Raw genomic sequence first — 17530 nt, 5'->3', positions numbered from 1 at the left:
CGCCTCGTGTTATAGATGTAAGAATGTCCAAACCTGAGAGAAGCTTTATAAAAATGTATTTGAGCCAAACAGAAGATACAACTGAAAGCAAGATCTCAACAGACTTGGAAAAATGCTTCCAGCCCTCCCAGCGTTTAGACTACCAATGGGTAGGCTGGCCCTGGGTGAGCAATAATGCCAATGAGTCAGCGTCAGCTGGGAAGCCACATTGGCTGGGATTGGCCCAGCCTCAGAGAGGGCGCTGAGGGTCCCTAACGGGGAGTAGAACTGGGGACACAACCAGGACACTAACATTGGGTAAAGAAATGCAGGTGGAGTTCCCACATATGGGGAGGCATAAGGATGGGGCAATCACCCTACAGAGATGAACGGGGTCAGTGAGCGTGTGTCCACGCCAAGAGAGTTGGAAAGAAAAGCGGCATCATGAGGGCCCCGTGTGCAAAGCCCTGATGTCACACTTAGGGTCCCACAGACCTGCCAGTGGGCTCTGGAAGACATGACCTGAAAGTGTCTGAAAACATCCCAGGCGGATACAGTCATGTTGAGTGTAACCAGGCTCCTGTGGTGGCCTCAAGCTGCTGATGACAGTTTGGAGCCAAGTCCAAGAAGGTGGCACTCAAGATCCAACTGGAGATAGGTTTCATGGAGACAGAAAGACAGTTCTGGAGTGAGTTGGCCAGGAGATGCCTGCCAACCCTGCATGGTCTGCGACAGTGCTGGCTGCTGGTGAGAACTCTGGGATGAGTCAGGCTGGACAAGGAGTTGGGGGGACTGAAGACCAAAGATGAGGCAGGGCCAGAACCTCAGAGGTGGCTCCCTTATGAGATGAGGCTGAGAACAGGATTTGTCATAGCGAGGTTGTGCTCAGTGTCTTGGGCCAGGAGGCTGCAGGCAGGATGCATGGTGGCTTCATGGTGGAGGGGGTCTCCAGCCTACTCAGCACTGGCACAGCAGGGATGGCCGCCTCTCCAGCTCCGGGGTCTAGGAGCATCGGGGCCTGGCTGGGAAGGAGTGGTGGCCATGAACAGTGCCGGCTACAGAGTGGAAGGCGATGAAACAGGCCGGGTGCAGCAGCCTCAGCACTGCCCACAGAAGTTATGCCACCAGCGTCCCCTCCTGTTACCCACACTGGTGAGGAAGGGCCAGAAACCAACTAAACTTGGAGGAAACGAGGGGCCAGGAAGACATCCTTCCCCCAGGAAAGTAGGACCCAAATCCTTTCCCTGGAACTCAAGTGCCAAAGGCAGACAGGAGCTGAGCCCTCCCCTTGACCCACGCTGCCTTTTCTGAGCCTTCGTTCTATGTGCGTGGGACTTCAGCAATGCTGTCTGTGCTGCTGTGAATTGCTGGTATTTGCTGCTTTGCTTTCCTTCAAGATTCTAAATTCCCTGAAGGGGAAGTTCTGGAATGCTCTTGCGCTCCCAGACTTGGTTATTGGAATTAGTCTGAAGGATGTGCTCTCCTGAGATATGACTGCAGGAAACACCGTCCTGGTCTTCCTTTCTTACTGTTGTTTTTTTTTTTTAAGTTAAAAGAAAAATATATGCTCATTAAGTGTGATTTGGAAAGAGAACCAAGAAAACCCTCAAAGTTTTCCAATCGAAAGATTGTTTTCCAAAAATTCAAGCCATGTTCCATTTTGATAAACGCTAACAGGACAGTGAGTGCCACACAGGGCTCGTTGCGGGGAGGACGTAATGATTCTCCACGGTGATTCTCCACAGGATGGGATCTGCCTGGTTCCTTTGGGCGGATCCTTTGGGCAGAGCTATGGATCTCTCACACTTGACCAGAACTTATTTGTAATCTCAGTCTGAACAGCCCTAAGCTTTGCTGCTTCTTTGGTTCTCCCTCTGGGACTTGTGCTTGCGATCATGCCTCTCAGCGAAACACAGTGAGCTCAAGGGAGCAGACCCCGCTCACGTTTGCCACGGCTCCCTCTCCATGCAACACAGACCTCTCCTCAGCCTGCCTAGGAGAGGCCTCTGTGCCACTGTCTCCCTGGACCTTCTCCAAGTCTCCTGGGTTCTTGCAGAAGTTGGGGAATCAGACGTGTAGGCAGCATCTTAGGATCAGACAAGCCACAGCTGGAGTGTAAGGGTCAGAGAGCCATATTCTGTGCCTTGCTGAACTGGGGACAGCCCCAAAGTCAGCATATTTATATCATTGTCCCTCTTCTCTTTGGAGTGCAGGCCCTGATGTATTTAAAAGACTATAAAAGGCAACTAGAGAATGTGTTCAAAGATCTGGAAAATCAGTGTCTCCGCCCCCCCCCCCCCATTTCATTTGTTGAAGTCCCAACCCCCAGCTCACCCGGCATAGGGACCCAGCAGGGATCTCAGTGGAAACAGGGTCTTTGCAGATGTGATGAAGATGGAAGTTAAGAAGGGGGCACACTGGAGTGAGGTGGGCCCTTACTCCAATGCGGCCAGTGTCCTTTTCAGAGGAGCAGCACACAGAGCCAGACACACACAGAGGAGAATGCCATGTGAAGACAGACACACGGAGGGCAAACAGTCATGTGACGATGGAGTCGGAGACTAGAGTTACGCAGTTAGAGGCCAAGAAACAGCGAGGACTGCAGGCAGAAACCAGGAGCTCGGGGAGAGAGCGCGGCCCTGCTGACACCTTGAATTTGGACTTCTAGCCCCCAGCACTGTGAGAGAATACGTTTCTGTTGGTTGAGCCATTACTTTATGGTACTTTGTTATTGCAGGCCTAGCAGACTGCTACACAGAGGGAATACAGTGCACCCCACTACTTTGAGGGGGCAGTATAGAAATGAATTGTAAAACCTGAAGTGTATAGCAGTAAACTTTATGACTTGGGTTGTCCTATGTCATAAGTTTATAAAAACGCTTCAAGTTTAAACTATACACATCTTTCACACATCCCCGAAATTTACCTTGATCAGCTCTGGTAAAAAGAAAAAAATAGTAGTGGCACATTAACTTTCCCAAATTAAGTTGGCTATTCCCTAACTTTAAATGTCAGAATGTAAATGTCAGCAGGCTCATTGCCGAGTCCCCTCCCCAACCCAAAGCCCGTGGGAAGAAAATGCCAATCTCCCTGATAAATATGACCAGGCTGTTTAGCAGAAATACATCACACGTGGTTAGTAGTTAATCTAGGGCTTATCTCCTGGCAACTACACATCAAGAAGAAGACCATTTAGGAAAATGAAATTATATTCAATCCTACTTTCTAAAGGTTGTATCAAAAGAAACTTTATCTCAGCTTTTTATAGGATTAGTCAATAAGCTCCAATCTATCGATCCTAATGAAAATTTAGGGGGGAAACTCTTGAATCACTTCATCATATCTGAAACAACTTACAACTATAGGAAGCATCTGCCTCCTTTAAATCTCAGCGTAAGTCACTGCTCTCACCTACTAAGAACAACGCTGGTGAGGCAGGTCCTGGGCTCTCTGTTGTCCCTAATGAAATGGAGAGTAACAAAGCCATCCTGGTTAATAAAAATTACTAGTAATAAAACTTTGTTCAACTGTGACATATCAAGGCATCATGGTATTTGCCAGCTTTTATAAACAATCAGCATATTAGAAAGCCAGAGTTGGAAGGATGTAGAATGTGGGTCGGGCCCTCTAGGTCCCTCCTGCCCCTCTCAGAAAGCCAGAACGCCATGCTAAACACATACTGCACAAATGAAGCAGGTGTCGTGCCAGGTGTGGCCCAGGGCTTCGATGAACTTGTCACCGGCCTCCACAGGGAAATCGCAGCCGTGGCACTTGGTGCTGAACAGAGTGATGTAGTCTGAAACGAAAGGCAGAGTGAGGACCCGCAGCCGGCAGCGAGGAGGAGCGTCCCGGCCAGGGCCAGGGCAGTGGGGGAAACCCAACGGGTTACTTGTCATCTTGCAGACGAAACACTCAGTTACAAGATTTATTTTTTCCTTTTCCATTAAGAACTGGAATCGTGCAGGCTGAGGCTTAGTTAGCACCCTGTGCCTGTTTGACTTGCAAGCACTTTCTCAAACTCTCATTCACTTTCTGCAGCTGAGCTTCTCCTCTGTCTCTGTCCCCTCTTATAGCCAGACAGACAGTCACAGAAAAAGGAAAAAATTTCTCAGCAACTCTGCTTATTTCGGAAGAATGAGAGCCCTTAACATTTTTAATAGCTATAGGCTGTTCTTTGCTTGGTCATTCTTCTGTTATTGGGCATTTGTTTTAATAGCAAATTTTCACTACTGGAAACAATAATTGAGCTACTTTGTTGGGACATGTACCCTTTCCCCCACCGGACCCCCCGCCCCGCCGCCGCCAAGAAGATAATAACAAATATTATTTGTATAATGCTTTATAGTTTACCAAGCATTCTCAGTAGATGACACTATTTACTGATATCTCAGTGTCAAAGTCTTTGTACTCCCAGCTCATTGCCTGGTGCATATATGTGTTGAATGAATGAGTGAATGGATGAATCAATGAATCAATAAATCAATGAAGTTAACCTTTGTGAAATCCCTCGAAGACTGAACTATCATTGTTTTTCTGTTTGGTTTGGTTTGACTTTGTGGCTGAGGAAACGGGATCAAAGAGGGAAGGGCCTCGCCAGAGTCCACGGCTGAGACCCCAGGGCCAGGCCCTGTGCATCTCGGCCACAGGAGCCGGGCTCTGGGACCGGGGCAGCAACCCCACTGCGCACGGGGGCACTCTCCCAGGTTCTCTAGAAAACCCTGACGGCTGCTATGAAGCCTTCGTTTCCCCAGAGCTGTCTCCACAGCGCTGCCCAGTGGCTTTTCCTTTTGGCGGCTTTCTGGACAGTAGCCTGTGGACAGTAGCCGTGGGGGTTATGACTTTGGGTTCTGAAGAAAGAAAAAGCCGGGTTCAAATCCCAGCTTTATTAAGGAATTGTTCAAACCTGAGGTAAGTTGCCTGACTTCTCAGTGCCTCTACTTTCTCATCTATCTAGTGGGAATAACTACAGCACCTAACTCGTGGCGTTGTTATAAGAATAAGTAAGATCATGTATGTGAAGGACTTGGCACAAAGCCTCAAAATGTTGGCTCTTATTTTGAGTGTCTTTGTGAGTGATGAGAGGAGGGGAGGGAACTGGTTCCGCTATTAGTCCGCTGCTAGTGCTTCTCTGCGTGTCTTGTTTGATCTTCACAGCAGCTCTGAGAACAAGTATGATTCCCATGTTAAAGACCAGGAGTCTGGCTGCAGAGGTTCCATCACACAGTGGAGGAGCGCGGTGGATTGACCCCGTTCCATGACTTCGGGCTGTCTCCAGTGACCTATCTGCCATTGAGCTTGGTAAGTTCCATCTCTTGCATATTTTCCAATGTATAGTCTCCCTTTTGGGGTTTAATTTAGTTTGACATGCAAATGCTTTTACATATATTGCAGTCTGTCAACCTTGTTTCTGACCAAACATTTAATTTGTTCAGTAGACAGAAATCTATCACCACACCAGAACTAGGAAAACATTATTCTGCTTCCTTCAGGAACACAGCAGGTTCTGGTTCACTCACTGCTCTGTAGGAAGTTATCAATGTGGGATGAGAAACAGGGCTATAGGCCACCATCTCCAAACCCTGCACCCACTCCTAACTTCTCTCTTCTTACTCCCCATTGGTCTCCAGATGCCCTGGGCTCTGTCCTCCACCTCCACGCCTCTGCATGGACCAGGACCAGGCTTGGAACACCCGCCTCACTTTGTCTGCCTGGACCCCTGACATTCTTTGGGCCATGCCTTCCTTTTGGGGAGTCGTCATCCCCAAACCCGCCAAGAAATATGAGATGGCCTTCTGGAGGCTTCTCCTGGGCTTCCCTTCCTATTCACTCACTCATTCATTCATTCATTCATCTCTTAACTGTCCACTGATGTGTTGGCATCTCATAGATGATAGGTCTTCTTGAGGTGTTCGAGCGCAGAGCTCCCCCGCCCCATGCTCAGCATTTTGCACAAGAACTGGCACACATTTGATGGATAAATGGTTCAAAAAAACCTTATTAAATAGTAATTCCTTCTCTTGTGAAACCAATGATTTTTCATAGATTAATCTCTTAAAATAGCTTGATTTTATTTTTGGGGTGTTTAGTCTATACTATTGATTGATTTTTCTGTTTTAAACTTAATTCTGTATGACCTGGAGAACTGCTAATTTGCTTTAAAATTTGGTAGCACTTGCCTAGCCGATGTAGCTCAGAGGCAACCAGTTTGATTCCAGGTCAGGGCACAGGCCCAGGTTTCGGGCTCAATCCCCTCTGAGGGGCATGCAGGAGGCAGCTGATTGATGATGTTTCACTCTTGTCAATGTTTCTATCTCTCCCCTCTCCTTTCCTCTCTCTAAAAAAAAAAAAAAATCAATAAAAACATATTTTTTAAAACATTGTAGCACAGATCTGACCCTAATACATTTTTTAAAAAGCTGATATTTTCCTCATTTATACTACAAAAGCAGAACATAATCCATATGAATTAGCTTATACATGGGCCTTCCCCCAGAAGCATAATCTAGTTCCTCATTTATTAGGTTGTTACAATATTCTTTGACTAACTCTCATCTGCCCCAACCTGAATTCATACCCTGTATTTAATGGGCTTATTGCTATTGTAAAAGGATTTCCATCCATCAAATCACATGCTCTGAGTTGAAAAATGGTTTAGTGCTTTATCAGACAATGGTTCTCACACGTCAGAATCATCTGGAGGTTCATTAAAGCACAGATTGCCAAGGACTGTAAGAAAATACTATGAACTATATGCCGACAAGCGGACAACCTGGTTGAAATGGACAAACTCCTAGAAAATACAATCTTGTAAAACTGAATCAGGAAGAATCAGAAAACTTGAATAGGCTGATAACTACTGATGAAATTAAAGCAGTAATCAAAAAACTCCCAGCAATCAAAAGCCCAGGTCCGGATGGCTTCACAAGGGAGTTTTACCAAACATTTAAAGGAGAACTAACACCAATACTCCTCAAACTATTACAAAAAAATTCAAGAGGAAAGAACATTTCCAAGCTCTCTTTGTCCTAATTCCAAAACCAGGTAAAGACACTACAAAGAAAGAGAATTACAGGCCAATATTCCTAATGAACATAGATGCTAAAATCCTCAACAAAATAATAACAAATCGCTTCCAGCAATATATTAAAAAGATCATACCCCATGACCAAGTGGGATTTATTCCAGGGATGCAAGGCTGGTACAATATTTGCAAATCAAAAAACGTGATACATCACATGAACAAACTGAAAGACAAAAATCACACAATTATATCAATAGACATAGGAAAAGCATTTGACAAAATCCAACACCCATTTTTGATAAAAGCTCTCAGCAAACTTGGAATAGAGGGAGCATACCTCAACATAATAAAGATCATATATGACAAACCTACAACCAACATCATACTCAATGGGCAAAAACTAAAAGCATTTCCCCTAAGAACAGGAACAAGACAGGGACGTCTGCTTTCACCACTCTTATTCAACACTAGAGGCCCAGTGCATGGAATTCGTGCATGGGGGGGTATCCCTCAGCCCGGCCTTTACCCTCTCCAATCTGGGACCCCTCGGGGGACATCCCCCTCATAATCCGGGACTTCTGGCTCCTAACCATTCCCTTGCCGTCCTGATCCTCCCCTAACCACGCCCATGCCTGCCTGATTGCCGCCTAACTGCTCCCCTGCCAGCCTGATTGCCCCCAACTGCCCTCCCCTGCCAGCTTGATCACCCCAACTGCCTTCCTGTGCCGACCTGATCGCCCCCTAACTGTCCTCCCCTGCTGGCCTGATTGCCCCTAACTGCCCTCCCCTGCTGGCCTGATCACCCCCAACTGCCCTCTCCTGCCGGCCTGATTGCCCCCTAACTGCTTGTTCCCCCGCACCAGCCTGATCTCGCCCCTAACTACTTGTTCCCCCACACCAGCCTAATCTTGTCCCTAACTGCTTGCTCCCTTGCCAGCCTGATTGCCCCTAACAGCCCCTGCCTCGGCCCCTGCCACCGTGGCTTTGTCCGGAAGGAAGTCGGACTTTGGGAAGATGTCTGGTTGATCTGGTCTAATTAGCATATTACCCTTTTATTAGTATAGATAGCACTGGAAGTCCTAGCCACAGCAATCAGACAAGAAAAAGAAATAAAAGGCATCCAAATTGGAAAGGAGGATGTAAAACTCATTATTCGCAGATAACATGATATTGTACACAGAAAACCCTAAGGACCACCAAAAAAACTATTAGATTTAATAAATCAATTTGGCAATATAGCAGGATAAAAAATTAACACCCAGAAATCAATGGCATTTTGATACACCAATAGTGAACTCACAGAAACTAAAAAACAATCCCATTGACCACTGCAACAACACAGTTAAGATACTAGGAATAACTTAACCCAGGAGGCAAGAGACCCGCACACATTGCTGGCCCCACCCCTCAGAGCTTCTGATTCCACAATGTTGAGGTGGGGCTGGAACCCGCGTTTCTAAAAGGTTCCGGGTGATGTTCAAGTTGCTGGTGGGACTGCACTTGGATCCCCAGACCTAACTGCATATAAAATCACCTGGTCGGGGAGGGCACCCCACGAATTCGGCTTCTGGAGGTTTGGGAATTTATTTTCTCTGTCTCTTTAAAAGTCCCCCAGGTGACGAAGCCCGGCCAGGCCCGGGCAGTGCTCAGGTGCAGGCCAGTCTGGGAGGCCTGACTCACACCTGTCTCACTCACGCGCAAGCTGTTGCACAGAGTGTCAGCTCATTGTTTCAGCAACTGAAATCTCTCTGCGTCCGAGTCCTATCGTTCTGTACCTCCTTCCAAGCTGTTAATAAAAACTATGACGAAGTGCCACAGCGAGATATCACATCACACTCATCAGGATCGTTGCCAGCAAAAATATTTTAAAAATCAGAAAATAACTGTGGGCAAAAATGTAGAGAAATTGTAACCCTGTGCGCTGTTGGTGGGATATACTAGTAAAATGGAGCAACTACTATGGGAAACAGGATGAAGGTTCCTCAAAAAGTGAAAAACAGGACCACCACATGACCCAGCAAGTCCTCTGGGCGTAGACCCAACAGAATTGAAAGCAGGATCCTGAGGGGCCTTCGCACACCTGTGCTCCTAGAGTCAAAAAGTGAAAGCAGCCCCAGGGCCCCTCCGTCATGGAGAGGGGCAGTGGTGAGGGTGGAAATCGATCATTCTTTTCGAAAACCTGAGACACAAAGTGTGATTCATCACAAATTATTAAAGTTGCAATGCTCTTAGTTGACTAATAATAGCAACACACATTTGGAACAATAATACTTAATTACCAGGAATCATCATATGTTCATAAGAAGGAAAAACGCATGTTATCTTCTCCCTTTTACAGATATGGAAAATGAGAACACAGAGTTATTTTTTTTTTAAATATATTTCTTTATTGATTTCAGAGAGGAAGGGAGAAGGAGAGAGAGATAGAAACATCAATGATGAGAGAGAATCACTAATCGGCCGCCTCCTGCACACCCACCACTGGGGATAGAGCCCGCAACCCAGGCATGTGCCCTTGTCCGGAATCGAACCCGGGACCCATCGGTCTGCAGGCTGATGCTCTATCCACTGAGCCAAGCCGGCCAGGGCAGAGACACAGAGTTATTACTTATTAAGTAACTAAGTCATTCAATTAACTTCAGAGCTGGAAAGAGAATTTACCAGTATATATGAATCCAAGAAATTATTTTTATAATTTATTGACAGAGGGGCAAATTTCATTTTGTTTTGCTTTTCCCCTTGAGGGACTGGAATGTTCTCCTTTTCTCATTGTAAAGTAAACTAACTTGCCATGGCTCAGTGGTTGAGTGTGGACCTATGAACGAGGAGGTCACAGTTCAATTCCCAGTCGGAGCACATGCCCGTGTTGCAGGTTCAATCCCCGGGGCGGGGGGCGGGGGTGGGGGTAGGACGTGCAGGAGGCAGGCGATCCATGATTCTCTCTCATCATTGACGTTTCTATCTCTCTCTCCCTCTCCTTTCCTCTCTGAAATCAATAAAAATATATTTTTAAAAAATAATGTAAACTAACTTACTGTGTTTCTCCTTTTCCCTCGAATGTGCCCCCAGCCACTGCGGCTCCGTTCCTCTTCGTAACAGCCCGCTTGCTCTTCCCTCTTCTACTTAGAACTGACTTTCTATTTCTAGTGTCTTATTCATGTTTATGTTGCCTTTGTTGGAACCTGCCTCAAACCCTTTTCTGAAAGAGGCAGGCTGTGAATAAATGAGTGAGCGAGCGAGCGAGTGAGTGAATGGCTAGTTAGCCCGACACCCTCCTCTCTGATAGAGTGCTTTGTCTTCAGAATTTATGACACCTTACTCCAAGTTCCAAGATAGCATACTGCCCTCTGGGAAGCAGAGAAACTCTGCGTTCAGACGGGGAGGAACACTCGGAGCAGGGAGACGGACTATCACGGGTTTGCTTTACACAGGTTCTCTGTTTAATCCTCACGCAATGACGCGAGGCAGGGGCTTAGTTCCCCATTTTACAGATGGGAAAAGTGAGGCTCTGAGGAGCTCAGTAACTCACTCCGGGCTGGACAGTCAGCCTGAGGTGGAGCTTGGAACAGAACCAGCATAAAGTCCAGAGCCAAAGCCTTTTCAGACTAGACTGTTCCGTCTCCAACTCAAAATCATCTGAAGGGTTTCCCACGCTGCTACAAGATGCCAACTTGTGATCCACATAATTGGTGCAGGGAAGGGGGCAGCGGTTGAATGTGTATAAAACAAGCCCCTACCTTGCCCCGCAGCCCCCACCCCTCACCCCCACCCAAGGAAAGCTGCAGCCCAGGGGGCAGGGGAAACAGTGTAGTAAACGGCCTTTGCGTAGTAGTGGCGCGAAGCTGCAACTTGGAGCCTCCGGGTGGTTCCATCCACTGGACCTCTGCAGGCGGTCCCTGTGCTGCCCCTTTCTCCGGGATGGGGGGGAGGAGGTGGGGGTGGGGGGCCCCAGCACAGCAGCCTACCTTTCTCACAGTAGGGCTCCCCGTCTTCCATGTGGAAGAGGCTGTTCCCGAAGGGCTTCTTGCAGGCGGCACAGATGAAGCAGCTGGTGTGCCACGTCTGCCTCAGGGCGTGCATCACCTCCTGCGGGAAGGAGCTCCTTCAGGCCAGGCCGGGAGCCGGTGGAGCACCCCCCCGCCCCCGCAACAGCAGGCCCCGCCCACCGAAAGGCCTGCAGCGGGCTCCTCTCCCGCAGCGCTAGCTGGGCCGGTCTCACGTCACTGTGAGGCTTCACTGGAGGAGGTGCTGCTTGTGGCAGCACTTTTCCCAAAGGGGGGCCCAGGGTCACGGCCACGTGTGGGTGCAGGGAAGGTCGGGGGTGAAGCCATAACTTCTTTGCAGAAGCTCCACCGCCACTGGGAGCTGTGGCCCAGGGAGGTGCTCATCTCTCTCCTCAAGTTCACCGGCTCCCTAGTTCGTTGGTGGCAAACCAACTTCCTTCCAGAACCAGAGTGGAGCTGCCTCGCTGTGAGCAGCCACTTCTCGGCTTTCTCGGAGGAGGGAAGAGGTCGCTTGGGGAAAAGACAAGGCCAGAGGGAAGGATCTGCCCACTTACCCCCATGATCTTGGTGTTGCACTTGGCACAGATCGGGGCAAAGAACTGCTCATAACACCGCTCGCAGTACACGGCGCCCTGCTCCTCCACGAAGCACACGTCTGCCAGGGAGGACTTGCAGTAGGCGCAGTTGAACTCCTCTGGGTGCCAGGAGCGGCCCATGGCTACCAGGAAGGGGCCCCTGGGAAGCAGAGAACAGCACCTACTAAGGAAGCCCCAAAAGCTTGAGGCCAGATCGTTTGAGACCCCCCAACAACCCTGACTTGTGACTGTTCTAATGAAGTCATGGAAAATTCACATAAAGCTCCTTGAAAGGTGTTCCTGTTGCATCCCTTCCCCAGGGACCTGGAAGCCACTCCCACACCTGCAGCAGGGGCGGCTCACACAGGGACAGCCATTCATCTGACAAGAGCAATGAGGTGCTGACGCCGAACACTTATCAAGGCCTTCCTCTCTGCCAGGCACTAGTCAGGCACCAGTGGAGAAGAAGTTGTATCTGTTAACTCCACCCCCCAGCAATCCTACGAAGTAGGTTCTGCTATCAGACCTGCTTCTGGGTAAGGACCCCGAGGCGTGGAGAGGTGACTTGCTCCAGACCAATGGCTGGAAGGGTGGGCCCAGGACACAAACCCGGGAGTCTAGCTCCACTTCAGTAGTTAGAAGAGTGGGACGTTGAGGAAATGTTTTATATTTTCATTCTGTTTTTTCTAATTCTCCTCTGAGGATGTGTTACTTTACTTTTAAATAAAAGTGTATTTTTCATATAGACGTAAATATGCCACCCCTCAGCGCCCGCCAAACACACACCAATACTGTAGACATACTATATTCAAACCAGCACCACCCATCACCGGCTTCTAGGCTTGAAATGACTTGTCTCAGAGTGGCAGGTGCCCCGACGCCCTGAGCGCGCAGGCCTGTCCGTGGACGGCCCCAAAGCTCCCCTAAAGGAAAGCTGGCTCCCAGCCTGCACTGCCAGCAAGCGTGCAGCCAGCAGGCCCCAACCTCCCCACCCACAACTGCTGCTGCCAGGACTGGCCTGAGCCCAAGGGGGTGGTCCCGGCACAGGCACCGCTCTGGGGGCTTCACCCACTTACCTCACTGCACCCTCCAGCTCCTCAGGGAAGTGGGTGTCACCAGGGATGGAAGCCACAGCTCAGAGAAGGTCAGACCTGATGCTGACCCCTAGGGACCTGAGGCTGCCCCGCGCGCGCCTGGAGTCTCCCTATACCTGCCCTCCCGTTCCCCCGCCCACCACAGGGCTCAGAGGTGGGCCTGCAGCCGCACCCCCAGCACCCCAGCACAGGGCCACAGCGGGTCATACCTGATGACGTTGTTGCAGTGGCCACAGAGCGGAGTCCGGCTGCTGGCTGGGAAGCGCTCAGCCCTCTGGAAGGTGCCCCTGGCGAGGGGGGGCACCTGGGAACCTGGGGTGTAGGCAGAGGTCCCTCCAGGCAGGGGCTGCTTGCTGATAGAAGTGGTACTCTTGCCAGGAGCAAACTTCTGAGAGAAGCTGTCGTCTGTGGCCCAAGGGGGGCGGCTGGCAGATTCAGCAGGACCCCTGCTGTGGGCCACTGAGGGTGCAGGCTCATAGCTCGGGGCAGGCGAGGGGGTGTAGGCTGGTGCTGGGGAGAGGGAGTAGGTGGGGGCAGGCGAGGGGGTATTGGCAGGGGCAGGGGAGGGGGTGTAGGTGGGGGCAGGCGAGGGGGTGTAGGCGGGGGCAGGCGAGGGGGTGTAGGAAGTTGGGCTGTAATTGGCCCCCGGAGATGGGCTGTAGGTATTTGCAGGCACTGCAAGCCAAAAAGATCCAAAGAAAATGTGTCAGGAATTCATTTCCCCCAACTTCCTGTCCCACTCCCTCCAGGGAAGGGGCTTTAATATCGGAGCAGGACAATTCCATTTTTACCAGAGACACAGTCCTGGGCTTCTTGGGGCCCAGGTTTGAATTTGCAGCGGGAACTAAGGGAGATGGGGAGCCTTCGGAGCAGGGCCCCAGGCGCTACAAATATCTGCAGCTGCCAGGGTGGGCGCCGGGCTCCTCTCCCTCTCCAGGGAGAGGGCAGGGGGTCATCTTGGCCTCGACTGGAAGGTGCTTCCGGTGCACTCTGGCTGGTGATTTGACGTCCGAAATGCCTAGCTGCATGCGTTCGTGGAATCTGGACCTAGTCCAGGCTTTGGGACAAAGCAGATGGCAGCCAGGGCAGTAGGGTTTTCAGGGCGGGTTCAGGACGAGCTACAATTGTTTTCCTGAAAAGCATCTTGGCTTGAATTGTATTGGGGGACCTCCATCTTGGTGTGGTTAGGGTGCGGGGTAGGGGTCTGGAAGGAGTCGCTCAGGGAGCCTGGGGTGGAGATGCTGAGGAGCCGCAGCCCAGGTCCGGCTGCCTGGGCACCTGTGCTCTCCATCTTTGGTAGAAAGAGTGGGTCCCAGGGACTGGAGAGGTCACCCGGGAGGCAGTGTGAGAATGCACGGCCGCAGCTCGGGACCCCCCTCCAGTCCACTGAAAGCTAAAACCTTTTTGGGGTGACAGCACCAAGGAGCATTGCAGTTACTTGCCCAGAGCTCTCTGAGGCCTGGGCTTTCAAAACCCAGGTCTCAGCGCTCTGTGCCTCCACTGTGGACCGCTGGGCAGACCTGCGCACCAGCCAGCAGCCAGCAGCCAGCACCCTCTCCCAGTGAGGAAGGTTCCAGATGCCTTCCCTCAACTCAGTCTGCTCTTATGGAAAGAGGCCTCCTTCTCCCGCCCTGGGAAGCCAGCCAGGGCCGCCTCCTCCCCATTCCTGAGCCTGGCCTGTGGACTGTGCTGAGGGGCACTGCGCCCTTCCCTCCCCTCCACCAGGGTCCAGCCTAGAAAGTAAGGCCTTTCTCAAGGCTGAAGGCCCTGACCTGGCCTCGGACTCTCCCACCTGGTTGCCCTGGGCCACCGCGGGTGGCCTGTGGTCTGCTGTCCAACTCTGTCCCTTCTCCCAGATGACTGGCTCCTCGGAGCTGGGCATCATGGAAACCCTGCCATGGGGATGGGGAGGCCCGGCTGCGGGTAAACCCTCCACAGCCCTGCCCTGGAGCCCTCCTGGGAGCCACGCTGGCTTCATCCACAGGAATCTTCTTCCCTCTCACTGAGGAGGCAGACGGCACACAACAGGTCATCCTTGTTAGTCCTGTTTACAGTTGAGGTCACCGAGGCTCAGACAGAGCCAGTAAGTGAAAAGCAAGTCTCCAAAACTATTCTTTCTATCACCCAGGCTGCCTCTGTAAAGAACACAAGTCCATGCACTAGCTAAGATTTGGAAATGGCCCAAGTGCCCATGTAGATGAATGGATAAAAAAAGCTGTGGTATGCCCGGCCAGCGTGGCTCAGTGGTTGAGTATAGACCTATGAACTCAGAGGTCATGATTCAATTCCCAGTGAGGGCACATGCCTGGGTTGCAGGCTCAATCTCCAGTGTGGGGCGTGCAGGAGGCAGCTGATCAATGATTCTCTCTCATCACTGTTGTTTCTATCTCTCTATCCCCCTCCCTTCCTCTCTGAAATCAATAAAAAAAATATATTTTTAAAAGAAAGAAACTGACAAACGAAATAGATCCAGAGACATGGAAGCATGCAACAGACAGAATTCTCAGAGAGAAGGGTGGGACGGGGAGAAATTAACCAAAGAACTTATATGCATACTAGAGGCCCGGTGCACAAAAATTTGTGCACTCGGGGGGGAGGAGGGGTCCCTCAGCCCGGCCTGTGCCCTCTCGCAGTCTGGGACCCCTCGAGGGATGACCACCTGCTGGCTTAGGCCCGCTCCCTGGGGGATTGGGCCTAAGATGGCAATCAGACATCCCTCTGGCAGCCCAGCAGCCCTCGGGGGATGTCCACTTGCCAGTGGGGAGCAGGCCTAAACTGCAGTCGGACATCCTTAGCGCTGCTGAGGAGGCAGGAGAGGCTCCCACCACCACCGCTGTACTGGCAGCCATCAGCCTGGCTTGTGGCTGAGCAGAGCTCCTCCCATGTGAGAGCACCCTGACCACCAGAGGGCAGCTCCTACATTGAGCGTCTGCCCCCTGGTGGTCAGTGTGTGTCATAGTGACCAGTCATTCCCAGTCTTTCTGCTGTTAGGGTCAGTTTGCATATTACCCTTTTACTATATAGGATAGAGGCCTGGTGCACGGGTGGGGGCCGGCTGGTTTGCCCTGAAGGGTGTCCCGGATCAGGGTGGGGGTCCCGCTTAGGTGCCTGGCCAGCCTGGATGAGGGGATGATGGCTGTTTGCCACTGGTCACACCCCCTTCAGGGTGGGGGTCCCCACTGGGGTGCCTGGCCAGTCTGGGTGAGGGGCTGAGGGCCGTTTTCAGGCTGGTGGGTGACTGAAGCTCCCAACCTCTCCTTTTTTTCTTTTTCTTTTTATTCTGGGATTTATTTACCTTCTATGGCTGTCACTGGAACTGAGAGCCGGCTTTAGCGATAGAGAGTTAGAAACATCGATGAGAGAGATCAATCAGCTGCCTCCTGCACGCCCCACAGTGGGGATGTGCCCGCAACCAAGATACATGCCCTTGACCGGAATCGAACCTGGGACCCTTGAGTCCGCAGGTGGGTGACTGAAGCTCCCAACCTCTCCTTTTTTTCTTTTTCTTTTTATTCTGGGATTTATTTACCTTCTATGGCTGTCACTGGAACTGAGAGCCGGCTTTAGCTCTGAGGCTCGGCTCCAGCTCTGAGACCTCGGCTGCTGAAAGCAGGTATCTGGGTTTGTTTGGCTTCTATAATTGAAACACTGTTGCAGCTCCAGCTCTGAGGCCCGGCTGGCTGAAAGCAGGTTTCTGGGGTTTGTTTAGCTTCTATAATTACAACATTGTTTCTTAGAGTGCAGCTCAGAGGCCGGCAGCGGCAGGCGGGGAACCTTGGCTTCCTCCATCACTGGAGCAAGCAAGCCTCCTGTTCGCTTCAGCTGCCTGGCTGCCGGCCGCCATCTTGGTTGGCAGTTAATTTGCATTTCGCCCTGATTAGCCAATGGGAAGCGTGTCGGAGGTACGGTTAATTACCATGTTTGTCTATTATTAGATAGGATATGCATAACCCATGGACACAGACCATAGTGGGATGAAGGCCTGGGTTGGGGGTGGGAGTGGGGAGGAGTGGGGGAAAGAGGAACATCTGTAATAGTTTCAACAATAAAGATAAAATTTAAAAAATAAGAACCCAAGTCCAATTTCCATAAAATCTTGGTGTACTATGTGATTGAGGAGCAACTATCAACAGAGAGGAGGCCCCATCCTCGGCATTGAGCTCGGCCTCGGTAGCACAGTCCTACTAGGTCCAGGCTGTGTGTCCTTGGGCAAATTCCTTAACATCTCTGGGCCTGAATGTCCTTGTCTAAGAATGGCAATATGATTGTTAGTGCCTTACAGCGTTGTGATGAGGGTTAAGTAGCTGGCACCGTTATGTGTGTCACTAAATTAGTGACTCCTGGGTCTCAGCTCAGCATGACTGTCAGCTTGTCTCACAGCCTGGTCACCTGAGGGAGCCCAGCCCACACGGACTTGGTGTGGGGGCTGGAGTGGGAGACTGACACCCTAAGTCAGAGCACCTAGACCGAGTGCTCCCCATGGTGGGTTCATGGTACCGGCCTGCCTCACAGGCGGGGGTGGGGGGGTGGTGGGGGGACCGCCCCTGTGACGTGAGGTCCAAACTCCAGGTGCTGCCACCCTCCTAACAGCCCTGCATGTCTCCCAAGTGCCAGAGCAGCGTCTCAGAATGGGTCCCAGCTGCCCACTCCCTAGGCAGCAAAGCCGCCTGCCCACGGCCCTCGCCCACCTTCCTGCCCCTCCGCGACTCCTCCCCATCCCCTCCCCCGGGCCCCCGCACTCCCCCCCCCCCCCAACCCGCTCTCTAAGCCCAGACCGAGGGTCGGCGTCCGAGGCCGCTTCCTGGGAGGGGCTCGCACCCAGAGCTGGGACCTCCCTCCCTCCCTCCCTCCCTCCCG

General features: G+C 51.2%; 1 protein-coding gene across 4 annotated transcripts in view; it reads right to left on the bottom strand.

Moving 5' to 3' along the window:
- Positions 1–3375: 3375 nt before the first annotated feature.
- Positions 3376–17530, bottom strand: part of LDB3 (LIM domain binding 3) — a 52001-nt gene continuing 37846 nt past the window's right edge. For 3 of the 4 annotated variants that reach the window (XM_023763724.1, XM_023763722.1, XM_023763723.1), the window contains 5 exons: positions 12883–13348; positions 11559–11739; positions 10966–11086; positions 3660–3775; positions 3379–3438 (listed from right to left, as the gene is read on the bottom strand). In XM_023763724.1, the coding sequence (XP_023619492.1) occupies positions 3394–3438; positions 3660–3775; positions 10966–11086; positions 11559–11739; positions 12883–13348 (929 nt within the window). In that variant the 3' untranslated portion in view covers positions 3379–3393. Of the gene's footprint in view, positions 3439–3659; positions 3776–10965; positions 11087–11558; positions 11740–12882; positions 13349–17530 lie in introns of all 4 variants that reach the window. The other variant, XM_023763721.1, reaches the window with a different exon arrangement.

Source organism: Myotis lucifugus, unplaced genomic scaffold (assembly GCF_000147115.1).
Source record: "Myotis lucifugus unplaced genomic scaffold, Myoluc2.0 scaffold_298, whole genome shotgun sequence".
In the NCBI taxonomy this organism is placed as follows: domain Eukaryota; kingdom Metazoa; phylum Chordata; class Mammalia; order Chiroptera; family Vespertilionidae; genus Myotis; species Myotis lucifugus.
Note: the sequence above shows the minus strand (reverse complement) of the source record. Positions and strands in the feature narration are given on the sequence as shown.